The sequence below is a fragment of the Enoplosus armatus genome, chromosome 8 (assembly GCF_043641665.1).
Source record: "Enoplosus armatus isolate fEnoArm2 chromosome 8, fEnoArm2.hap1, whole genome shotgun sequence".
Classification (NCBI taxonomy): Eukaryota; Metazoa; Chordata; class Actinopteri; order Centrarchiformes; family Enoplosidae; genus Enoplosus; species Enoplosus armatus.
The window spans coordinates 2,860,272-2,882,121 of NC_092187.1; the positions used below are offsets into that span (position 1 = coordinate 2,860,272).

The 21,850-nt window shown below is 41.8% G+C and overlaps 1 protein-coding gene across 1 annotated transcript in view; it reads left to right on the top strand.

The window, feature by feature from the left end:
* Positions 1-633: 633 nt before the first annotated feature.
* mtor (mechanistic target of rapamycin kinase) overlaps positions 634-21,850 on the top strand; it is an 81,677-nt gene continuing 60,460 nt past the window's right edge. The window contains exons 1-21 of the mRNA XM_070911039.1: positions 634-765; positions 1,224-1,366; positions 1,629-1,737; positions 1,887-2,119; positions 2,993-3,193; positions 3,322-3,456; positions 3,536-3,811; positions 4,520-4,628; positions 4,938-5,121; positions 5,428-5,556; positions 5,708-5,952; positions 7,367-7,576; positions 7,818-8,023; positions 8,428-8,550; positions 9,159-9,242; positions 10,125-10,217; positions 10,658-10,792; positions 11,837-11,966; positions 16,270-16,520; positions 16,676-16,762; positions 18,347-18,514. Of these exons, the coding sequence (XP_070767140.1) occupies positions 1,238-1,366; positions 1,629-1,737; positions 1,887-2,119; positions 2,993-3,193; positions 3,322-3,456; positions 3,536-3,811; positions 4,520-4,628; positions 4,938-5,121; positions 5,428-5,556; positions 5,708-5,952; positions 7,367-7,576; positions 7,818-8,023; positions 8,428-8,550; positions 9,159-9,242; positions 10,125-10,217; positions 10,658-10,792; positions 11,837-11,966; positions 16,270-16,520; positions 16,676-16,762; positions 18,347-18,514 (3,237 nt within the window). The 5' untranslated portion in view covers positions 634-765; positions 1,224-1,237. The remainder of the gene's footprint in view (positions 766-1,223; positions 1,367-1,628; positions 1,738-1,886; positions 2,120-2,992; positions 3,194-3,321; positions 3,457-3,535; positions 3,812-4,519; positions 4,629-4,937; positions 5,122-5,427; positions 5,557-5,707; positions 5,953-7,366; positions 7,577-7,817; positions 8,024-8,427; positions 8,551-9,158; positions 9,243-10,124; positions 10,218-10,657; positions 10,793-11,836; positions 11,967-16,269; positions 16,521-16,675; positions 16,763-18,346; positions 18,515-21,850) is intronic.

Here is a 21,850-nt window from a genome sequence, read left to right on the forward strand (position 1 = left end):
TACATGGTATGGTAGTTTATTTAATATGCAACATAATGACGACAAAATTAAAATTATGAAGGTTTTAAAACTAGATGACGTAATAAAACAGGACCCACTTATGCCCCTTATCGTGCCAGTTGTTATAGTGCTATAATAGTACATATACGTTATACACATAACAACATTTAGATTTAATGAGCAGAAACCAGTTATCACATGGTAGGCCTTGGCTTCGAGGGTCCCCGGAGCTCTGGCACCCTGGGGCAAATTGCCAAATGTTCCATCCAGACCTGATTGTAGACCCTTTTCACTTCTTAGCCATGTCAGCAACATTGGAATGGAGTGCAGCTATCTTTAATGCTAACACCTGTGCTCTACATAAAATGTCCAGTCTGTCTGCAGGGAAAAGGTTCTATTAGCAATGGCACTTTTTAATTAAAGTAAAGTAAAACGTATGGAAGTGGAAATGTTGTTCTTGCATCCCTCTCTGGGATGTAAAGGGGGAAAGTACACATTCTTACAAACACAAATGTTAAAAAGTGTCTCAAACGAGGACATCTGCGCTGCATGCGCACACCTCTGCGCACACGGCTGCGCAGGCTGCTCAGCGCAACTCAACGCTTGTGAAGTCTGCTGAATGTACCCTGCTGGAGACGGTCCAACTCAACATAGCGACACCGTAGCTAGCTAACATTACCCTATGCTAGCCAGGCAGTCGTACGATGAGAGATACTCTGCAAGAGACGAATAGCAATTAAGTGGCCGACACATTAAGAAAAACACGTAAGTGATACAAAGCGACTTTGTTATCTTGCTAACGGTTTGCTACATTAACTAGATAGCTTAACGATAGCACTGACCTAGCTAACGTTAGCTAAACAAAATCAGCATGATACGCTCATGAGGCTCTGTATTAGTCTGTGCCTGCCCTATACTACATGGACGTGTCAGTTGTGTATTAGTGGCGTAGAGGAGGCTATCTCTCCAGCTTACTGTAATGTCTTTGTCTGGCACGTTGCTATTTAGCAAGGTTGACAATTTGTTTCACTGGCTAACCAGACACGTTAGCTAGCTATAATGTCAACTACAACAACATTGACGTGTGTAAACAACTCGAGACAACTATTACTTATTTTCAAGTACTGTATTTATACTTGTTATTCCTTCTCTTTGTTTCATTTGTTTTGATAACCCGGAACTTCTTAGTTGTATGCATGCCAATTTTGTCTGTCTACTTGCAGATAAGGCCATCCAAATGGTGATCATGTCAGGCACAGCCACTGTGCTGCAACAGTTTGTCAGTGGGCTGAAGAGTCGAAATGAAGACACCAGAGCAAAATCTGCCAAAGACCTGCAGCACTATGTGACTACAGAGCTCCGAGAGGTAACGGCTAAAATAAAATGGGTGTAATAGAAATATATGAATACACTGTATGGATTGATCAGTTGTTTACACTCTTTGAGGAGTGGATATGAATCCACACTTCAGTTTAGTTATGGATATTACTTAGCACGTGCAGGGATCATAAGAAGTGTTTTCCCTTCCCAGAGACTCTTTAGGCACCTTTTTTTTTTTTTTTTTTGCTGTTAACAATTTTTGCTTTTCCTACCTGGTTGTTGTTATACTGGTTTTATGTCTTCCACAGTTAAGCCAAGATGAAGCCACTACGTTCTATGATGAGTTGAACCACCACATATTTGAGCTGGTGTCCAGCTCTGATGTGAATGAGAAGAAAGGAGGGATTCTCGCCATTGGTAAGCCTTAATCAAGTCAAGTCAGTTTTTTTTATATACCCCAATATCACAAATCACAATTTGCCTCAGGAGGCTTTACAGTCTGTACAGCATACAACACCCTCTATGTGTGAAACAGTCCATAACTGTTACTCAATCATTTATTCCAGTGAGTCTGATCGGAGTCGAAGGAGGCAATGCCACCCGGATCAGCCGCTTTGCCAACTACCTGCGCAACTTGCTTCCATCCAGCGACCCAGTGGTGATGGAGATGGCCTCTAAAGCCATGGGCCACCTGTCTATGGCAGGGGACACCTTTACTGCAGAGTATGTTGAGTTTGAGGTGAAGAGAGCCCTGGAGTGGCTGGGAGCAGACAGAAATGAAGGCAGACGCCATGCTGCAGTAAGTGACTAGCTGACAGCTGGGACTGGTGTTTGTTGTTGAAACATTATGTGTTGTGGAGATGAGGGCAAAGGACACTTTGACTGAGGTTTTTCTTTTTTTGCTTCATGAAGCAGCACTAGGTACATTCCTCTCTGGTCTAGCTGGACAGTGTTGAATTTTGCTAGTAAAGGAAAATGCCAGTGTGTTTTGGGGTATGGCACTATAACCACTCAACTTGGTTTTTGTTTCTGTCAAAATACAAACCTAGCTTAAAATGACTGCTGTCCCACCTTACACACTCACTGCAGATATAATACACAGATATTGATGTGCTTGAGAGTTGCTGAATAGTAGGTATAAGTGATTAGTAAAAGTTTCTGTGACGCACCTGCCCTCTGGCCTTGTTTATCTTATCTTATCTCCTCTGATACACCGAGGAGTCTGTTATGAAAACATTAAACACTGAAAATAATAGAAAACAGAAAATAGAAACACTAATCATCAAATTAAATGTATGCTTTTTTTGTGATGAATTTTTTAGCCTGGGCAATATGTGGAATTAGTTTTCAGATGACACTAGAGGATCTGGCTCCCTCTATAGGAAAGTGATCTGTGATATTTTTGCGGACAGCTATCCATGACTCTGTGCAGAAGGAAGCAGGAAGAATGAAAACCATTGAGGCCACCAAAATAATTGGCATGAATGCTATTATGAACCTTTTAAAGTTTTGATTTGTCTGTTCGAGTTTGATTGTTTGATTTCCTGACAACAAGTGTACAAGTGTAATTTTATACACGTATATATACACACATATATATTTGCACTGTAAAGAATTGACCCAAGAAAGGCAATTAATGACCAGCCATAAAACGATTTTCTGTCTTTTCCAGGTGTTGGTGTTGAGGGAGCTGGCTGTGAGCGCACCCACCTTCTTCTTTCAGCAAGTGCAGCCCTTCTTTGACAACATCTTTTACGCAGTATGGGACCCCAAGCAGGCAATTCGAGAAGGTGCTGTATCTGCACTGCGAGCCTGTCTCATCCTCACCACACAGAGGGAAACCAAGGAAATGCAGAAACCACAGTGGTACAAAGTAAGACATTCTACTGTATCGTGGCAAATCACATTTTTTGTTCTTAAAGACGCATCTTTCCTCAGTACATTTAATATTTGCCAGGGGAAAACCTATGTCTGTGTAATAGGCCACATTTTCTGTCACAGCAAACCTTTGAGGAGGCAGAGAAAGGCTTCGATGAGACTTTGGCCAAAGAGAAAGGGATGAATCGTGACGACAGGGTCCACGGTGCTCTTCTGATCCTGAATGAGCTGGTTCGCATCAGCAGCATGGAGGGAGAGGTAAGGGCTGAATTCACTGTGGTAACACTCTCACATCCACAAGCAAAACATTCCTCTCACTGTCTTGTCTCTATGGCAGCGCATGCGTGAGGAGATGGAAGAGATCACGCAGCAGCAGCTGGTCCATGATAAGTACTGCAAGGAGCTGATGGGATTTGGAACCAAGCCCCGCCACATCACGCCCTTCACTAGTTTCCAGTCGGTGCAGCCACAGCAGTCCAATGCCCTCCTGGGCCTTCTGGGCTACAGCACGCCGCAGGGCTTCCTCACCTTCGGAGCCGCGCCGGTACCTGCCAAGAGCTCGCTGGTGGAGAGTCGATACTGCCGTGAGCTGATGGAGGAGCGATTCGACCAGGTAGATTTTACAAGAACATTGTTAAACTGTATGTACATAATGTGTATTCACTTTTATTTATTTATCAAAAACATGATTATGAATGAATGGACATCAAACTCTGCAGCTCTACGCATTTACTTGCGCCTCAGCTTAGTGTTTTTGTTTTGTGGCTCGCACACAGATTGTATGTATGTGCTATCTCAATGGAAAAAAAAGTGTACCCCAGGGTGGTAGAATCTTTTTACCACTCTGCTCCAGCCACTCATCTCCACCTTGTGTCACTAGCTTGTGTTTCACTAAGGTTCAGACAAATTGAGTTTCAGTTTTCAGGGCTAGGGCAAGTTGGTTTTGGGTGTAGCCCTGCAATCAGTTATGCTCTTGAAATGTAGTGTTCAGTTTTTGTTTGGACTGCCAGAGAGATGTTTATTGAGCTATAGTGTGTTTTAGATCATAGTATATTGTGTTTTACATTGGAATGCATCACATTATAAAGTATTAGTGTTATTTTGGGGATGATATGATTGTTTATCAATATCTGACTGCTTCAAGCGTAGTTAAGCTGTTGAAACTCACTCTCTGGCCCTTGCTTTAGTCTTGGAACCAGCACTCTGTTTTGGTCTTAGATTACCTACTTCATGCAAATATGATCTATGAGTGTGAAAAAACATCAGAGGACCAGTGCTGTTTTCATAGTTGACACAAGCGTTGATTATGTGCTTTGTCCAGGTGTGTCGGTGGGTGCTGAAATACAAGACCAGTAAAAACCCTCTGATCCAGATGACCATCCTCAACCTGCTTCCACGCCTGGCTGCCTTCCAGCCACATATCTTTACAGGTGGGACCAGTTAATGTTTGAATATAAACCAGGGTCCTGTTGAATCCATCTTTCATACCGTAACATGCACCAATGCATTCTTTCCCAGCACTATATCACTGGGCTTTTTGGTTGTTATGAACAAGAAATGTAAAGAGATCATGACCAGTACTTGTTGGTCTCTTCTCTTCTGTATTCAGTGGGCTTTGTTGTAATAAAGTGCTTGTAGTTTCTCCCAGTCAGTTGATTTATGTGTTTGAGCCTATACAAAGCCCTACAGTACATCTGAGTTCAACCATTTGCTCTGTGGTTGATCTATCCACTGTGCAGACCAGTACCTGTCAGACACAATGGGCTACCTGTTGGGCTGTCTGAAGAAGGAGAAGGAGAGGACTGCAGCTTTCCAGGCTCTGGGACTGCTGGTAGTGGCTGTCAGGGCGGAAATCCAGCCATACCTTTCGAAGGTCCTTGAAATAATCAAGGCTGCCCTGCCACCCAAGGACTTTGCACACAAGTCAGTAAATAAAAACATGAAAATGTAGTTTGTAGTCTCTGTATACCGTAAATTATATTTGTTCATGTTCAGATATATCTTGTCTCATTATGTTCTAATATTGTTGCTTCACATATTTTAAGAATCATTCTAGTTTTGTAGTTTTTGGTAGTCCTATATTGGATGAGACTCTTCTCATTCTCCAAAGGCTAGTTTAAGTTTGACTCTATTAATAGAAAAATGAAATCTAAATCTAGTCTAAAAGTTATATATTGGGTTGTATCTCCTCTGTGGTAGACTGTTTAAAAACAACAATTTTGTGTGCAGGAGGCAGAAGACCATGCAGGTGGATGCCACAGTGTTCACCTGTATCAGCATGCTCTCCAGAGCCATGGGTCCCAGCATCCAACCAGACATCAAGGAGCTGCTGGAGCCTATGCTGGCTGTGGGCCTCAGGTGGGACAGAATGGCTTCACCTCTATGCTAAATAATTCAGCTAGCAAGGTTTTAGCATGGCCTGGATTGGATTTTGGGGCTGGGTTTGCAGAAGTAGCAGGGTTTAAATCCAGACTTTGATAAACACATCCATTGTGTCCTGTTTATCTAGTCCTGCACTGACGGCGGTGCTGTATGACCTGAGCCGTCAAATCCCCCAGTTGAAGAAGGACATCCAGGACGGTCTGTTGAAGATGCTTTCCCTGGTATTGATGCACAAGCCGCTGCGTCACCCCGGCATGCCCAAAGGCCTGGCTCACCAGCTGGCCTCGCCAAGCCTCACAAACATCCCCGAGGCCAGTGACGTAGGCAGCATCACACTGGCCCTACGCACACTGGGAAGCTTTGAATTTGAAGGCAAGAACCTTGCACACGACACAGCTTTAAACCAGGACTATCATATATTATTTTTAAGTTTACTTCTTAAGAAACAAAGGGAAACACAGAATGAAAAACACGCACAGACTCCCAGTTCTGTTCTAATGCACCAAACTCCATTGATCTTTAATTTGGTTCTGTCAGTAGAGACAAATTATGACTTTAAAGTGTGGGTAGTACACCCCTAAAAAAAAATCATAAAGCATGAAAATAAATAACTGATGTCTCGGTGCCTGCACACTGCACATTCAGTAAAATTGGAAAAAATGTAGTAGTTTTCAGTTGAAAGCATAAACCATCAGGTATAAGATTGGAGCCATAAGAGGCGGGGGGGGGGGGGGCATGTGGTCTGTAAGACATGATTAAGTGAACTGCAGAAATGGCTCGAGCGTTTGTGTTGATGGGTGTGTCCAGCTGTTATCTGGACTGGACCCATAGAGCTTTAGACCACATACCACTGAATCAAAATACTAGATAGTTCTAAACACTTTTTTTTGAACTAATTTCCCTTTCAAGTTGAGTTACTGCCTTATGTTTTTAGGTGAGGATTGTTGAAGTTTTAGCTAAAGGAAACTGAAGCAAATGCGTAAACAGAATCTCGGATGCACAAGGTTAATATTTTATATGTAATATATTTACAAGGCAAGGAGTTTGGCATTGCAAATTGGAAAAACTTGAAACTGAATAAAATAGCAAAATGTGTTAAAATAATCCATGTTTTACTCTGCAAATGTATTTGGCTCCTCTGAGCCATACTAATTACACAACTCTATGTATTTTCAAAGTAAATAGTATATTTTAAAAGCTACTTTTACATTTAAGGGCTACTGAGACTCTTGCACAGAACACAAACAAGATTTGGGTTTATTACAAGTGTTGTTGAATGTGAATCGTGATAAGCTGCTTCGATGCTTTGACGAGGACGTTTTGAAGGGAAATTCAGTTCAGGTTAGGATGAAAATAAGTTGTCTTGCTTTATATATCCTGCTCTATGGTGTATGGAGGAGCCAGTCCTCCTGTAGTGGAGAGGGGGGAAAGTTTGCCTTTCAGGGCAAAAACAAGTTGGGCTCACACTGCACAACTGAAAAGGCGTTGTTATGGGTAATGGAATATGTCTGGCGCTTCTTTTGGCGGCCAACTCGCACCACCACCAGACGCCTTCAGAGTTTAGTTTTGTAATCTCAAACCGTTTGAAATAAGCCAATAAGTCTGTTAAAAGAGGAAAGGCTCCTCAAGCTAATGGTGTGTTCACAAAAGAAAAAAAAAAAATGCAAAAAAACACCTAACATGCTCTGTGATTATCCGTATTACTGCCTTACAGCTATCTAAAAAGTAGTTGTCATGCCAAATCTCCCAGTTCAGGGATAATTCTAACTCTTTGCTCTTTCACCAGGACACTCCCTCACCCAGTTTGTGCGCCACTGTGCTGACCACTTCCTGAACAGTGAACACAAGGAAATCCGGATGGAGGCAGCTCGGACCTGCTCACGCCTCCTTACCCCCTCCATCCACCTGATCAGCGGCCATGTTGTCAGCCAGACCGCCGTGCAGGTTGTTGCAGATGTGCTCAGCAAGCTTCTAGTTGTTGGCATCACTGACCCAGGTAACACATAACAGAATAAAACAGGGGGAGGAAAGGGGTAGTAGTGGATTTATTGAGTATTGTTTTTTTTAAATTGATGATAATGTATGAAAGTCTCTGAACGTGCTCAGCTCAATTTGCAAGAATCAGCATTTGATTATAAGGAATGTTGCATTTGAATTCCACAGCTGTAATGACCCATGAGGATAATGGTAATAAGAGTCAACATGTCTGACTTTTTCTTGTCCCTGTTCTCCTGCAGATCCAGACATTCGATACTGTGTGCTGGCATCTCTTGATGAGCGTTTTGACGCTCACCTCGCCCAGGCTGAGAACCTGCAGGCGCTGTTTGTTGCACTGAACGATGAGGTGTTTGAGATCCGAGAGCTGGCCATCTGCACAATCGGACGCCTCAGCAGCATGAACCCCGCCTTTGTCATGCCCTTCCTACGCAAGATGCTGATCCAGGTAGGAGAGGCACAACAGAGTAGTTGAAATCATAAAACCATTCTGTCCTTTTTTTTTTTTTTGATTAATTGATTAACATTGTTTCCACTTTGATTATCCCTGTTCCTATCCCTGAGTATGTTAAATGAAAATACAATATTTAGATTTTTACCATGATGCAAATGTATGAAGACCACTTGTTGTCTGTTGTTTCAGTTGGATACCTTTAGAGGGCAGCAAAAGCCATGTTATTATGCACAGCTTAAAAATTCAATGTATTCCTCTATAAGGCCTAGTAAAGTTTTTATTAAGACCCTGCTCCCATAACACCATTATGTACACTATGAATTAACCACATTAAGATTTATTCCAGATAGAGAAGAGTGGGTGCATTTTACCTCACTCTGTTTTTAATTTTGTTTCAGATCTTAACAGAGTTGGAGCACAGTGGTGTCGGCAGGAACAAAGAGCAGAGTGCCCGCATGCTTGGTCACCTAGTCTCCAACGCCCCCCGCCTCATACGGCCATATATGGAGCCCATCCTCAAGGTACAACTCTTGCTATTTCTCCATTGTGAAGGCGTATGATTGTGTGAATGTAAACCAGGCTGTTATTTGAGAGGAGCATGTGTACTTGCTCTGAATACGTAAAACGCTTAAAGGGGAACTCCACTGATTTTACTCATCGGTCAAGTCTGTTTACAGGTCTTGGAGTACTACTGCGTATGTGAAAAAAGTTGGATAAAGCCTTTTGTTGCTTCAGAGGGAGCTGTGCATAATCTTATAAATTGCCTCAAGTAATGTCACTTGAGTCCGCGTCGGGTTGGACTGAAGACTGCAAGTTTGAAAAATGAAAAATAGCTTCGGGTGTGGTGTTAGAAAGAAGTTACCAGCCCTCTATAGCCCGCTCGTCATCTCTTCTTGAGGCTACATTAGCTGCTAGCATAACACACCCGCATCTTCGACTGAACTATTGCCAGTTGTGTTGCATTGTGGGTAATGTAGGTGCCAGGTTTTGACGAAGAAGTGATCTTCTGGTTCATTACAATCTAATTTCCTGAAACTCTTCAAAGAATGTTTTTTTTTTTATTATGAAATTTAAGGGGAGCACTGGGGTTCAGTGGGTTAAGTGACCTCATTATCTTTTACTTCTGCAGGCTCTCATCCTGAAGCTGAAAGACCCAGACCCCAACCCTGGAGTGGTTATTAGTGTCCTTGCAACCATTGGGGAGTTGGCTCAGGTAAGGTTGAATTTAATGTTTCAGTTCCTTGAAGTTTTATGAGGACAGTATAAGCCTGTGTATCATATTGATTCTCTAGTTGCTGCTGATTGAAACACAATAAATCTGAGTAGAATCGTTTGCCGTGTGTGCATTATTACATTTTTTGAGTCTCTCACTTTGATAGTTTTAATGCCAGCAATCTGAGCTTGTCCCTTTCTGAGGCGGAAAGTACAGGGTAGAGCCCCCACCATGGATGTGTGCCTTGCTCCACCTTGTCCAGGTGGTTCGATGGTCCCCACAGAGGAGTCAGGAAAGCACAGTTAAAGGCAGGCAAACTCGGCAGGTCAGGCAGAGTGCAGGAGATGCTCAGGTACACCAAGTGTTCATGGTCAGAGCCCAGCTGCCCAGGAGCCAGCACAGGAAGACACAAGAAAATGTAGGGGATACAGATGAGGGCCATTAATTGCCATGTCAACTCGCATGCTTTGTAATAGGAAATGTATACAAGCTTAAAGCCCCTGTGTGTAGAATTAGGTAAATATCTGATTGTAGCAAGTCATAGTGTTAGTATCAAAAAAGACACTGTAGTAAATGTTGCAGCAAAGCGCCCCCCCCCCATCCTAGCGAATCCGACCCAGGGACACAGAGTTGAATGGACTGAAAGCAACACATAGCACCAGCACAAATTTTCACAAACAAACAAAAGCTTGCCATCAGAATAGTTTGACAAATGCTTTATCAAATTTCTCAACATAAGACGGGATCACTAGTCATTTTAATGTAAAAAGTAATCATTCAATCCCTTTTAGATTTTAGAAGATCTTAGTGACCACTAATTGTTATGTTATGATTATGAGATTTCCTCAGTTTTGATTGGTTTTCCTGTGTCTACCCTGTCAGGTGAGTGGCCTGGAGATGAGGAAGTGGATGGACGAGCTTTTTCCAATCATTATGGACATGCTGCAGGACTCCTCTTCATTGGCCAAACGACAGGTATGTAAAAAGAATGAGTATCTGCTTCATCTGGTTCTAATTTTTTTTTCATTCTCTACTCTATCTGTCAGCACTACAAGTTCTGAAGAAAACATATTTCTTGGGCACAGTAAATACATGTCTACTTTAGTAAACATAACAATAGAGGTACTTTCTGGAAACGTTTAAAGTCATTCAGAAAGCATTTTGAGAGCATTGTGCTTCTCTTTTTTCCTGTTGGGATTGTGTGCCAGGAGTTAACATAGGCAGGGATCATTCAAAAGTATTAACCAATGGCTTATCAATAAGAGACTGAGAAGTCGTTAGAATTGATGTCAGGGACAGGAAAACAGGATTAATGGTTGGAATTTTTATTTACACCTGTTCTTACAGAATAACAAACAATAACAACACAACAAACCCGAAATAAAGTAACTTTTGTGGCATTGACTTCCCACCAGGTGGCACTGTGGACTCTGGGCCAGCAGGTGGCAAGTACAGGTTATGTGGTGGAGCCCTACCGCAAGTACCCCTCCCTTCTGGAGGTGCTGCTCAACTTCCTCAAGACGGAACAAAACCAGGGCATCAGGAGAGAGGTATGCAGGGGTGCCTCCATCTTGGCTCCTAATCCTTCGTTTTCCCCACAGTTTTCTTTGTAGCAATGTGAACCCAACTCTGTCATTCAGTGACTCATTGTGAGGCCAGAGAACCTACCTGTCAACATATACTAAACAAATGAAGGTATGTTTAGATGTATTGACTTTGACTGGTGAGTTATAATCACACGGATACATACAATGTGAGGCTATGCACATTTTCCATCGTTACATGGAACTTTTTCCCCAAGTCTTGAGCTGTGATGTAAGTGATAATTGTTTCTTCCCTCGCCTATTACATTACGTGGGTCTCAGAGAGTGCATTGTCACTGTGTATGGTGTGTGGCGCATGGACATTGGCTCTGGCACCTCTCGCCCTGGGATCCACTATCTAAAACATTTGAAATCCTGTTGGGCTAATTATCCAATGGTAGTTGTTCCTAGTTTAGGTTAAATATGTACTCTGTGCCATAACCTCCACACTCCTTCGTTGAGTGTTCGGTACCATATATTGATTTTGGGTAGAGTGTCACAACCAATTTTAGTAGCTTACTTTTGTGTCATTTTTTTATTAAAGGAATATCCCACCAATAATCTAGTTGGCCTGAAAGATGGCTCTGCTTAACTCCTTTGAAGGACAGCAGCTGTGGCCAGCTTGGATTCATAGTTTAAGTCACAGAAAGAAAGTATCATAACATCCATAGAGGCTTCTTAAACCACTCATGCAATATACTCCACATCTCTGTTGTTTATGCACATTTTCATTATGTTCCAAAGAGTCCTCACTTTGCCAATAAGTGGCTAAATAAGCTCCTTCAATAGAGCTTCTGAGCTAGAAGGAGGCGATAACGACTTTGTAACTGTTTTGAAAAAATTTAATGCACAGACCATGATCTTAGAAATATTTCTAAACGTTGTTAGTCAAACAAAAGTCAAGTCCAAAAGTCTTGATGAAGATTTCTCTACTGTTAGACTTCCAGTGGAGGGCAAACATAATTCAGTGGAAGATTGCTAACTATGTGTGTGCTGTGTGTCTCCCAACAGGCTATCCGTGTACTGGGTCTTCTCGGAGCTCTGGACCCCTACAAGCACAAGGTGAACATTGGCATGATTGACCAGTCACGAGACGCCTCCGCCGTCAGTCTCTCTGAGTCCAAGTCCAGTCAGGACTCAGGTAGGCCTGCGATCACTATTACGAATCAGTTTTGGGAACATTTTTGGTATTTGATGTTATACTTTTTCACCGAGAGTCAGAATGTGCATTGGCTTAACTTTTTATTTGTGTTCTTCAAAGTTACGGCAGTATTACATTCTCAGTGCAACAGCTGGAAAGTCTCTAAATCAACAAGAGCCTCTTTTAAATCGCACCATGGGTCTATCCATTGGGGACATTGGGGTTGTTGCTGTTATTTTAGTGTGTCTGATTGAGCCTGATGGGGATAGTATTGTATGGCGTGTCTATTTAAAGGACTTGGTGATATTGTGGCCTTGGACTTCTTACAATCATCATAATGGAATTTGTGATGATTCGTAAGTCAGCCAGACTTTAAGGGACAAGTAAAGTACAAGGCAGAGGTTATATAAGTTGTATAATATAATATAATATAATATAATAATAATAATAATAATAATAATATAGTAGAAAAGATGTTTCCACTAAGGCATGGAGGATATAATGTGTTAGCCCGTCTGACACCCTTTCAGCTCTCCCAAACCACCAATTGAGTTGATCAGATGTTAAGAACATATATAGGATGTCTCTACATAGGTACAAACAATCAGATCCAACCAGGAAGTGCACAAATCTAGCAGCAGGCCGTCTAGACAGTAACATACTTCTCAAAGATGGACTGTGAGGTAACTTATTGGAACAAACAACCAGTTTTAAAGGTCACAAAACTTATGAAGTGGCCGTTTGTGTTATAGAAGATGTATGTAAATGTAATTCAGAAAAGGCATCGGAGATGTAAAACAAGGCATTTGCAGTTGGTCATAATTTTTCTTTATCAGTTCTTCTGCAACGTTTGGATTGATAAAATGCCAGCTAAAAATTGGATTGCATCCATTTTTGTCATACTCATGAATAATTTAGTGATGTGAAACCGCTGGTGTGAATAGGAAAAAGGGTCATAGATTATACACTTGATTAAGCAGCTGTTCATAGTGATATGAGACGCTTCACTGAATTGAACAAAATTTAATGTGGAAAATCAAAGTGAGACACTAAACCATTTGTGCAGGTGTGATCTTTACACATGGTTTCATGTTTAAACATGAATGCACACGCAGAATTGTCTCCGTTAGTTACAAGTAAGTGCTGAGGAAAGAGCTGGGACAAAAACACCATTGCAATCTCGCAGCCCTTATCTTTCTCCTCTCCTGCTGCGCTGAGTTTCACCCACTAGAGTAAGACACTGATGGCTGATTTTGCCTTACCAGTAGTGGGGTAAAAACTGCAGAGTTTATCCTGAGAATGTAACGTATAGATTCATCCTCAGTTGACTGCGATTAAGCACAGAAACTCTCACGATAATTCAGGAGGTTTTGACATTCCTTATAATGGATGGAAAGTTTTGACCTGATGGTGAAAGACCACGCTGTCACTTAAAGGCCGGCATCCTCTGGAGATCTTGAAAATTCATAACAATGACTAAAACGTCTCATCTGTCTTTCGTCGTGTGCATTGTGTATGGAGAATGCAGGTCTCCACTTGTCTGATCCAGTCATGTGTCTCAGAATGTGACCTTGGACAGTATGATAATAGTTTTACCAGATTGTTCTCCAACTAAATAGACTGTGACCAGAATTGGAGTCTGTATATCTGTTGGCAGATTTGTCAGGGTCAGCGTCTGGAGCACGAGAAATATTTTCACAGCATGTATTTCTTATGTGGGAGGTCATTGGCTAGTGCCCATCTCCTCACCTGACGTCAAACAAGACCAATCGCGTCACTACAGAACGTCAGGGCCATAAAACTGATGAAATGGTGCGTATTCCGTCTTAGTAAGTTGTTGTATTTACATCTGTTATAATGGCTCGGAAACGCTTCCGACGACTTTTCACTACACAGCTGAAGCCTGAATTACTACAGTACTGCTGCCTCACTTAGCGACCCCGATGCCTGTTTGTGGGCTGTAAAGATACAGATGTGTAGCCATCTATCATCGTCATTAATCTAGACTTGGTGAAGGCCGGAATGATAAAAGATCCAACAGCAAAGCTTGCGAGCTCTGTGCCAATCTGTTATGTCTACAGTCAGTTTTAAGGGAGACAACTGGAGCAGCTGAAACTGTACTCCTGCAGAAGGCCAGTGAAATGCTGAATACCAGACATCTGTATTCTCAGATGCCTTGTAAAATTCTATAGCTCTGCATAGATAACTGGACAGACTGACCTCATTTGCATTGCCTGTCACAAAACAAGATCAATAAAACTACTTATTTAAAAAAAAAGAAAAAAAAAAGCATTGTAAATGTTTCAAAGACGCTTTTGCTTGGATTATGTGAAGAAATATAAAAAAGTGTGCTCTCTAATTCTGGGCATGACTGCCGAAACCCTCATGTGGCTCCTCAGATTCTCCTTGACTTGAAGGTGATTCTGAAATGGCTTATTGCAGATGGCAGCAATCACATGAATATCCTAAATTACAGGGTAAAAGTGAGAATTACTGGTCCTGTTTAGAAAAAAAAAGAAAGGGGCTGCATTTCTGTGGGTGTGTTGCTTAAATTACTCATGGGAAGATGAAATACGATCCAGGAAGGCTGGTTTGAGTTGTACACGTCCATGACTTTGAAGGTTTATCAGACACCAGAATGCTCCACAGCTTTTTAAAATACTAAAATAAACGGACAGGATTTTTACAGCTCTGTCATCTCCTCTTCCCTTTTTGATGATTGCAAGGCAAACAGTGTTACTCTCCATGTTCTGCTCATCAGAAATGTGAGCTTGCCCGTATTTGATTGGCCAAGGCGATGCAAATGACGTTGTATAGTGTCGTGTCAAACGTCGACCCAGCTTCAACACTTTTAGCTGGATGACCTGCGTCAGGTTCCCCACTGTGCCAATGCAGCGGTCTCATTTAAAGCAACATTATGCAAAAATTGGTGTTTTATGTGACTTGGTGCCCCTACAGTTTTCGGAGTGCAATTCACCCTCATGGACAGCTGTGCACGTGCATTTGTTGACAAGCTGAAGGATTTGGATTTGGTGGGCTGACTTGGTTTATGATCAAAAACTAGCGAGTCGACAACTTTGCTAACGCAGCTAAACATCAAGCAAATGCAACAACACAAGACAAACAAAAACCAGCTAATTTTACTTACTAGTCCAGCAGCAAGAAGGCCAGTTCGGCATCTGTCTTGCAGCCTTTTGCATTTGCGAACGACTACAAGCCAGTCCGAGATTTACTCTTTCCCAGCCTCTTGCTCGGTCACTCTCTTTTTCTCTTGCCGTGCTAATCTGAACTCAGCCTTCGTCCTGCATTTAAAGTAAATTTTGTGTAACGTAGAACATGTTTGACCATGCATTCCTCTGTTACCTTATTTGTAGTGTTAATGCATATGCTGTGCTTAGTGCAATTAGATTTGTACTCAGGCACGTGTCTGACCAAAACTTATATAACCATGTGCACCCATATCGTCAGGCATTACCTCATAATGCCAAAACAAGAATGAAAATAGCCCAAAAGAGAAACAGCATTGTTTATGTTGGCAAACAAAGTTATTTTTACACAGTGGTTCTTGGGGTTTCAACAAGACTAAACACACAGGGAATAGTCATCAACTACTGTAATCAAGCTTCATCTCATAAAAAAAAGAAAGAAAAATCCTGATTTTTTTTTTTTTGTCCAATGCTTTAATACAGGTCGGGGCCAGAACTGACAAGCTGCCAGCAGCAACAAGCCAACAATATCAGCTCTCCTCTCCCATCAGTCTATTATTGTTGTCAAACTTTACAACCAGTCCCAGAAGCACTTTCAGCTGTATTTAATGTGAAGGAGGGGGTGTTTTAGATGGTGAGGGGGTGTCTGGGATGTCATGAATCACCGTTGATATACTCAAACTTTTTAAGAATTATTGCCTGCCTAATTGTTTTTGAGTGTCATGACTGCATAGCCTTCTGTCCTACATAGTCACAAGGGTTGGGCTGATGAAGTTATAGTTGGAATTGGATTTATAGTCGTAAAAAAAACTCCAATACTCATGATGTTATGATCACATTTGGAAAAGTCAGAAGTAGTTTATATAGACAACTTTTATTCTTAAGACTCGAGCTGAAAGTGTTCTTTTACTGTCTGACTAAAGAAAAGGCTTGGTTGCTGCTGACCGACGCCAGTGGCGTTTCCTGTGCTGTAATTACCAACATTACAGTATCTTACATTCCTGTGTTTTAAAGTTTTTATTTAAAAGGTAAACACAGTGCATGCAGTGGCACCATACAAATGTAATATAAAGCCCTCTTTTTTCTCTTCCTTACAGCTGACTACAGCACCAGTGAGATGTTGGTGAACATGGGCAACCTGCCCCTGGATGAGTTTTACCCTGCTGTGGCAATTGTCACTCTGATGCGCATCCTGAGAGACCCTTCTCTCTCTAACCACCATACTATGGTGGTCCAGGCCGTCACCTTCATCTTTAAGTCTCTGGGCCTCAAGTGTGTCCAATTCCTGCCTCAGGTCATGCCCACGTTCCTCAATGTCATCCGTGTCTGTGATGCCAGTATCCGAGAGGTAGGTATCCACAGAATAGGAAGAGGAAAGAGGCTGTCTGGTTGATTTGTTGTGTGTTGACCTCTAGCTGATAATGTCACCAATGTCAATAATTTGTTATTCTCAAAACAGGTCTCTTACTCTTTTTTCCCGTCCGTGCTCTTTTTGTTCTCCAGTTCCTCTTCCAGCAGATGGGAATGGTGGTGTGCTTTGTGAAGATCCACATCCGCCCCTACATGGACGACATCTTCACCCTCATCAGAGTGAGTAACTGTGTCAGTAGTTACTCTCACATGAGTCAGGCAAACAGCTGCAAACTCTTAATTGTGCTTAGTTGTGCTCTCCACTTTCCTCATTAGGAGTAATGTGTTCAGGGCCCCTGGATGAAGTCTGGCCCCATGTCACACAGCAGAAACACATCATATGTGGCGTGGTACTTGACTAACAAGTTTAATGCTGCGAGACCGGGAGAATGAGAAAATCATGTTATTTGTATTTGAATAATATTCTTTTTACCCTCCTCTTTAGTTTGTCTCATTGATTAGAATGACTTTCTAATGGCAGCACAGCTCTGAAACTAGTGAGGAGTCCGGACATTCACCCTTATCACATGATGTGGAACAACTGCTAAAGCCATAGCCCTTGCACTTGCACAAACACACTTGTCTAGCACATAATCATATACCAAGGCACAAAATATCATATGACTGTCCTGTATCGGAATCTTGGTAACACTGTTACCGACACTGTTGCAATGACGGTAACTCCTCCTGGAGAAAAGTAATTGAGAGAACTGAACCACTGCGCCTCAAGTCCCTCTGAGTTAATAAATGGCGAGTGAAACAAAGAATCTATTCATTTTTGCTTCAGCTCAGCTCCTGCATCCAGATGAGGGGGCTGGAATAGCCATTCAGGATGTACACTCACTTGCTCTCTAGTCAGCTGCCACAGGCAGGGAAAGCAGGAAGTTGGGGGCTGCTTGAGACCTCTGGTCACTGACAAAACACCTCCGCCAGATCTCACAGCTGAAGTCCATTGACTGATTGACGTATTGCGTGACTCCAAGTCTTGCACCTTAACTCCAATTACTATTATCTCTAATGAACACAGTGGCCATGCCTAGATTTTCCAAAATGGTGTCATGTGCCACACAGAGACGCGATGTCAGTCCCAGTTGACAGGAAATTGTCTCCATTCCTCGCCATCTAGTATCGTGATGCTCCAGCTCTGCCTCTGTCATGTGAAAGCTTTGTATTTCCAGAGGGAGATCTATCCAAATATCTCTCTCACACTCAGCTTATTGGTGGAAACACATTTTGACCCAGTTCCTCAGACCCACACAAATCCTCAGCCCTATACAAGAGCATGGTGGATGAGGTAGTGCTTTGTATTAAGTGCTTTGGATGTACCCTTTGAATACTGTAAAAATTTATATTCATAAATTGGACTTGCATTAATGTAGGTCACTCTTATTTAGGACAAACGTATAACTTGCCACAACAGTCACATCTGTCCGTTAGCTTAGGTATTATTAGTTTTGTGCATTTTTTTTAGCTCACACTGTACATCTTGGGATCATTTTGCCCAATGGATTCTCTTCAACCTGTTAACATTATTTAACTGTTGTTGTTTAGTAAGGTGGTAAACTCCTCATAATCTGAAATTCTGCTGTGTACATTTGCCTTTATAGTGTTGCGGTCCTTTTTAGAGCCGTATAGTAGCAGAATGTGTTTTGCTTGTGTGCTATACAAAGCAAGGACAGTATTCCTCAGTTTATGAGTTTTTGAAGAAATACTCCATATGATGTTATACTAATTCATGCCAACATATTGTGTTCTGTCCTGTAGGAGTACTGGACGCCAAACAACCCCATGCAGAACACCATCATCCTTCTGATCGAGCAGATTGTGGTGGCACTGGGCGGAGAGTTCAAGCTCTACCTGCCTCAGCTTATCCCACACATGTTGCGTGTCTTCATGCACGACAACAGCACCGGGCGCAGTGTTACCATCAAGGTGAGTGCAACGTGATGCAGTTCAGATGATAAAATCACCAATCCTGCTGTGCGATTATAGGCCTACACTTGGCTAAAGTAGTGTAATCTCATTATTTTCCATGTATTCAAAGTGTACACCGAAGGCTGTTGAAACTTGCTGAAGAGAGAGCTGCTGAGCAAAAGCTGTCGTCACTCCCAAATTGATTCACACGGCTTTTACTGCACAAAATGTTACCAGATAACAACTAATTCTAAGCTATTATTATTTTCCAATGCTGCTAAATGTTTGTTTAGCAGTAAAACTGTGTTCGTAAGATGAGCCTTGACCTGTGAACACATGAAAGTTTAACATGTCAGAATTACAGATGAGGTTAAGTTATGATAATGAGCTTTGCTGAAATGTATAAAATTATTGGAAATGATGAACAAAAACAAATAAATCAAACAATACAGATTTGACAAATTGAGAGGTTACAGAAATGAATCCAGTAAGGCTGTAAATGAAATTGTGGTCACAGAGCTGGAACAGCTTTCAGAACCCTCCGCAGAGGCTTAACAAATAAAAAAGTATTGCTTGGAAGCAGGTTAATGCTGCCATGAGTGCTTACTCAGCAGAGTGCAGAGAAGTCACTGAAATAAAAAAGAAATTGAGTCATTTGAAAATACTAGCAATAAAAACAGACCAAACTTGCCTGCTGTGTCCCGGTGCATAGGCAGTATCATCAGAGAGACCTCAGTGCGTATACTTTTTAATGACACACTCCCTGCATGTTGCATCATGTTCCAAGTCCCCGAACAATCCAACGTTTTCCATTTCGTCACTGTCAATTTCTTAGTGTTGGCTTTTACATAATTTAACTGGTGGTAGTTCTTTTCTTTTTTTTAATTCAAATGTTTATTTATTTTGCAGCAGTGCAGCATATCATATACCTTAACGTAAAATAAAATCATGGACACGAAAGATGTACGGTCATGAATTAACATATCTACATTCTATTGTTAAGTTCAGTTTAACATGCAACCAAAATGTATCCCATGCGTCTGTGGTTTTGCCCCACTATTAATTCCTCCCTGACATCTAGGGTTCTTCTAATTTGCAGTATAAGTATAAGCCTTTGTTATATTAGGTTTTGTTGCCATGTCAGAGTGGGGGACAGAGTGGAACCCGACCTCAAACCTCATTTCTAACTCTCGCTTTCCAATTGACATGGATGGTGATTATGATGATAATGAATATAATGCTCTGAGAGAACCAATTGTGGCCTATATTATAAATAAGAACAGAGGCTGTCAGTGTCTTGTCATGTCATATCAATTCTTCCTCTATTTGGTGGATCATATTTTTGATATACAGCTGTCCTTGTTGACCACAAAGTGCTGGATGAAGTACAAAATTAATAAATCCCACACTTTGCCTAGAAAAAGAGTGGATGTTCCACATGTCCCATGTGTACATCAGTACATCAGATGGCAGCAGGCTTTTGACTCCTGAGGAAGAGGTTTGAGAACTATTGATGTAGAACAGGTAAACAGCCCGATGAATCACAGAAGTCAGATGAAGGTAAAAAGGTCTTAATCCTGTTCTTCTGAGCGTGTCCCCGTATGAACACAACCACTGTCATGTCAACAAGACTGCTAGCTAGCGAACATAGATATAAACAATGCTTGATTCTAAAATATGCACAAAACCATTTTTTTGTGAGGAAGGAAACTCATCACACGTGTTAGGCCTCAAGGATACACACAATGTGAATTTAAACATAATATTTTTTTTGTTTTGTTTGCAAGAAAACATGACACAGTCAGACCAAAATTCACTTGCTGTTCACTTCTATGTGGATTTCTAAATTCAATCTGATTGAACTTTGACACAAAATTGTTAAGACTCTCCAATGTTCATTTAGTTTGAGAGATGAGATGGATTTGAACTCTCGTTCAGGAAATATTGCTTGATTATATTCTTGTTTTGTAACTGAAGTAACAGAGAAGATGCGATGGTGTTGGACAGTGGCTGAGGTTAATGACTAATGAATGTAAAATTTTTGATGAAAACGCTGTATAAGTAACACATTTTCTTGCTCCAACAGTTTATATTTATAGCCTGACCGAATTTCTGCTGGCGGATTTCAGTCTAACCCTGCCAAAAGAATTCTCCAAGCAGTAGCTGCTTGTAGTTGTTATCTACAGTCGGGCCGAGTATGCTGAGTCCTGACTAAAATATGGATAATTAAACGCGAAATATGCGCTATATAGTTTCACACAGAAATATAAGGTAGCTGTAATAGAGAACAGTTAGAAGTTTAGTGCCCATAATTAATAATGGCAGTGAAACCATAATACGCATGTCCCAGTATAGCATGACCCTGAGTAATGTGTTATGTAACTGATTATCTTTTGTTTCGGTCACATTTGACCACTCAGCTTACGTAGACATTTGACAGCTGTACTGATTCATGGAGAAAAAGTGACATGTTGTGTGTCATGAATCTGGTGGAGAAAGCGTACTAACTAGATTGAAAAGATCATATGTCTGATTTGCCAAGAGGAGTGTGTGTTTGAAATATACTCCCATCACTCCACACTCTTTCGGAAAGCAAAGGAGCTCAGCCCACAGTTGACTTATTGGGGTGCTGTTTTCTGTTCGCGGTTTCCGTCGATATCCATCAAGACCATTCAGGTCTAAGACATTCACTTGTAATACAGCAGTTCAAAGACGGCATAGACCTGTAGCTAACACACTCTCCTGTTTCAGCAGCGGCTGCCAGTAGTTGTCGGGGTTTTCCCTCAAACCCTAAATCATGGTTTGGGCACAGACCACAAAGACAGAATCATAAGCTGCACGGCCATCTAGCGCTCTCTCCTCTGGTGCTGTTTTGTCTCAGAGTCTGCGGTATTCGATAACCCAGCAGCCCACAGTCTGGATAGTCTTTAACTCAGGCCCGGGTCTGGAGCCTAATCTTTAGCACAGGATGGGGGAACTGGGAATCGGGTTACCCTGTAGTCCAATAGGAGAAGAAAAGAATAACATACTTCCATCATTTCAAGGAGCTGTTCTGTCCAGCCACCGGCGCACACACGCACACTTGTACACCTCCACCTCGGCTTCCTGCCGTCTCGTCATGCGCAATTTAGACATGGGGTGGAGGTGTGGGGAAAGAGTAGAAGTGGTCATGGAGTGTGTAGGGGGCTGGGCTGGTGTTTGTTGGCTGCAACATACGTCGTCCTTTAAGACCACAAGCTATCTATGCACACTGCATGACGTGACTATTAGACCAAACTACAGAAACCTTTCTCAAAAAACAACCACACAGCTAATGTTCCATTTTTATTTAAGATGTGTTGTGGACTGCTGGCT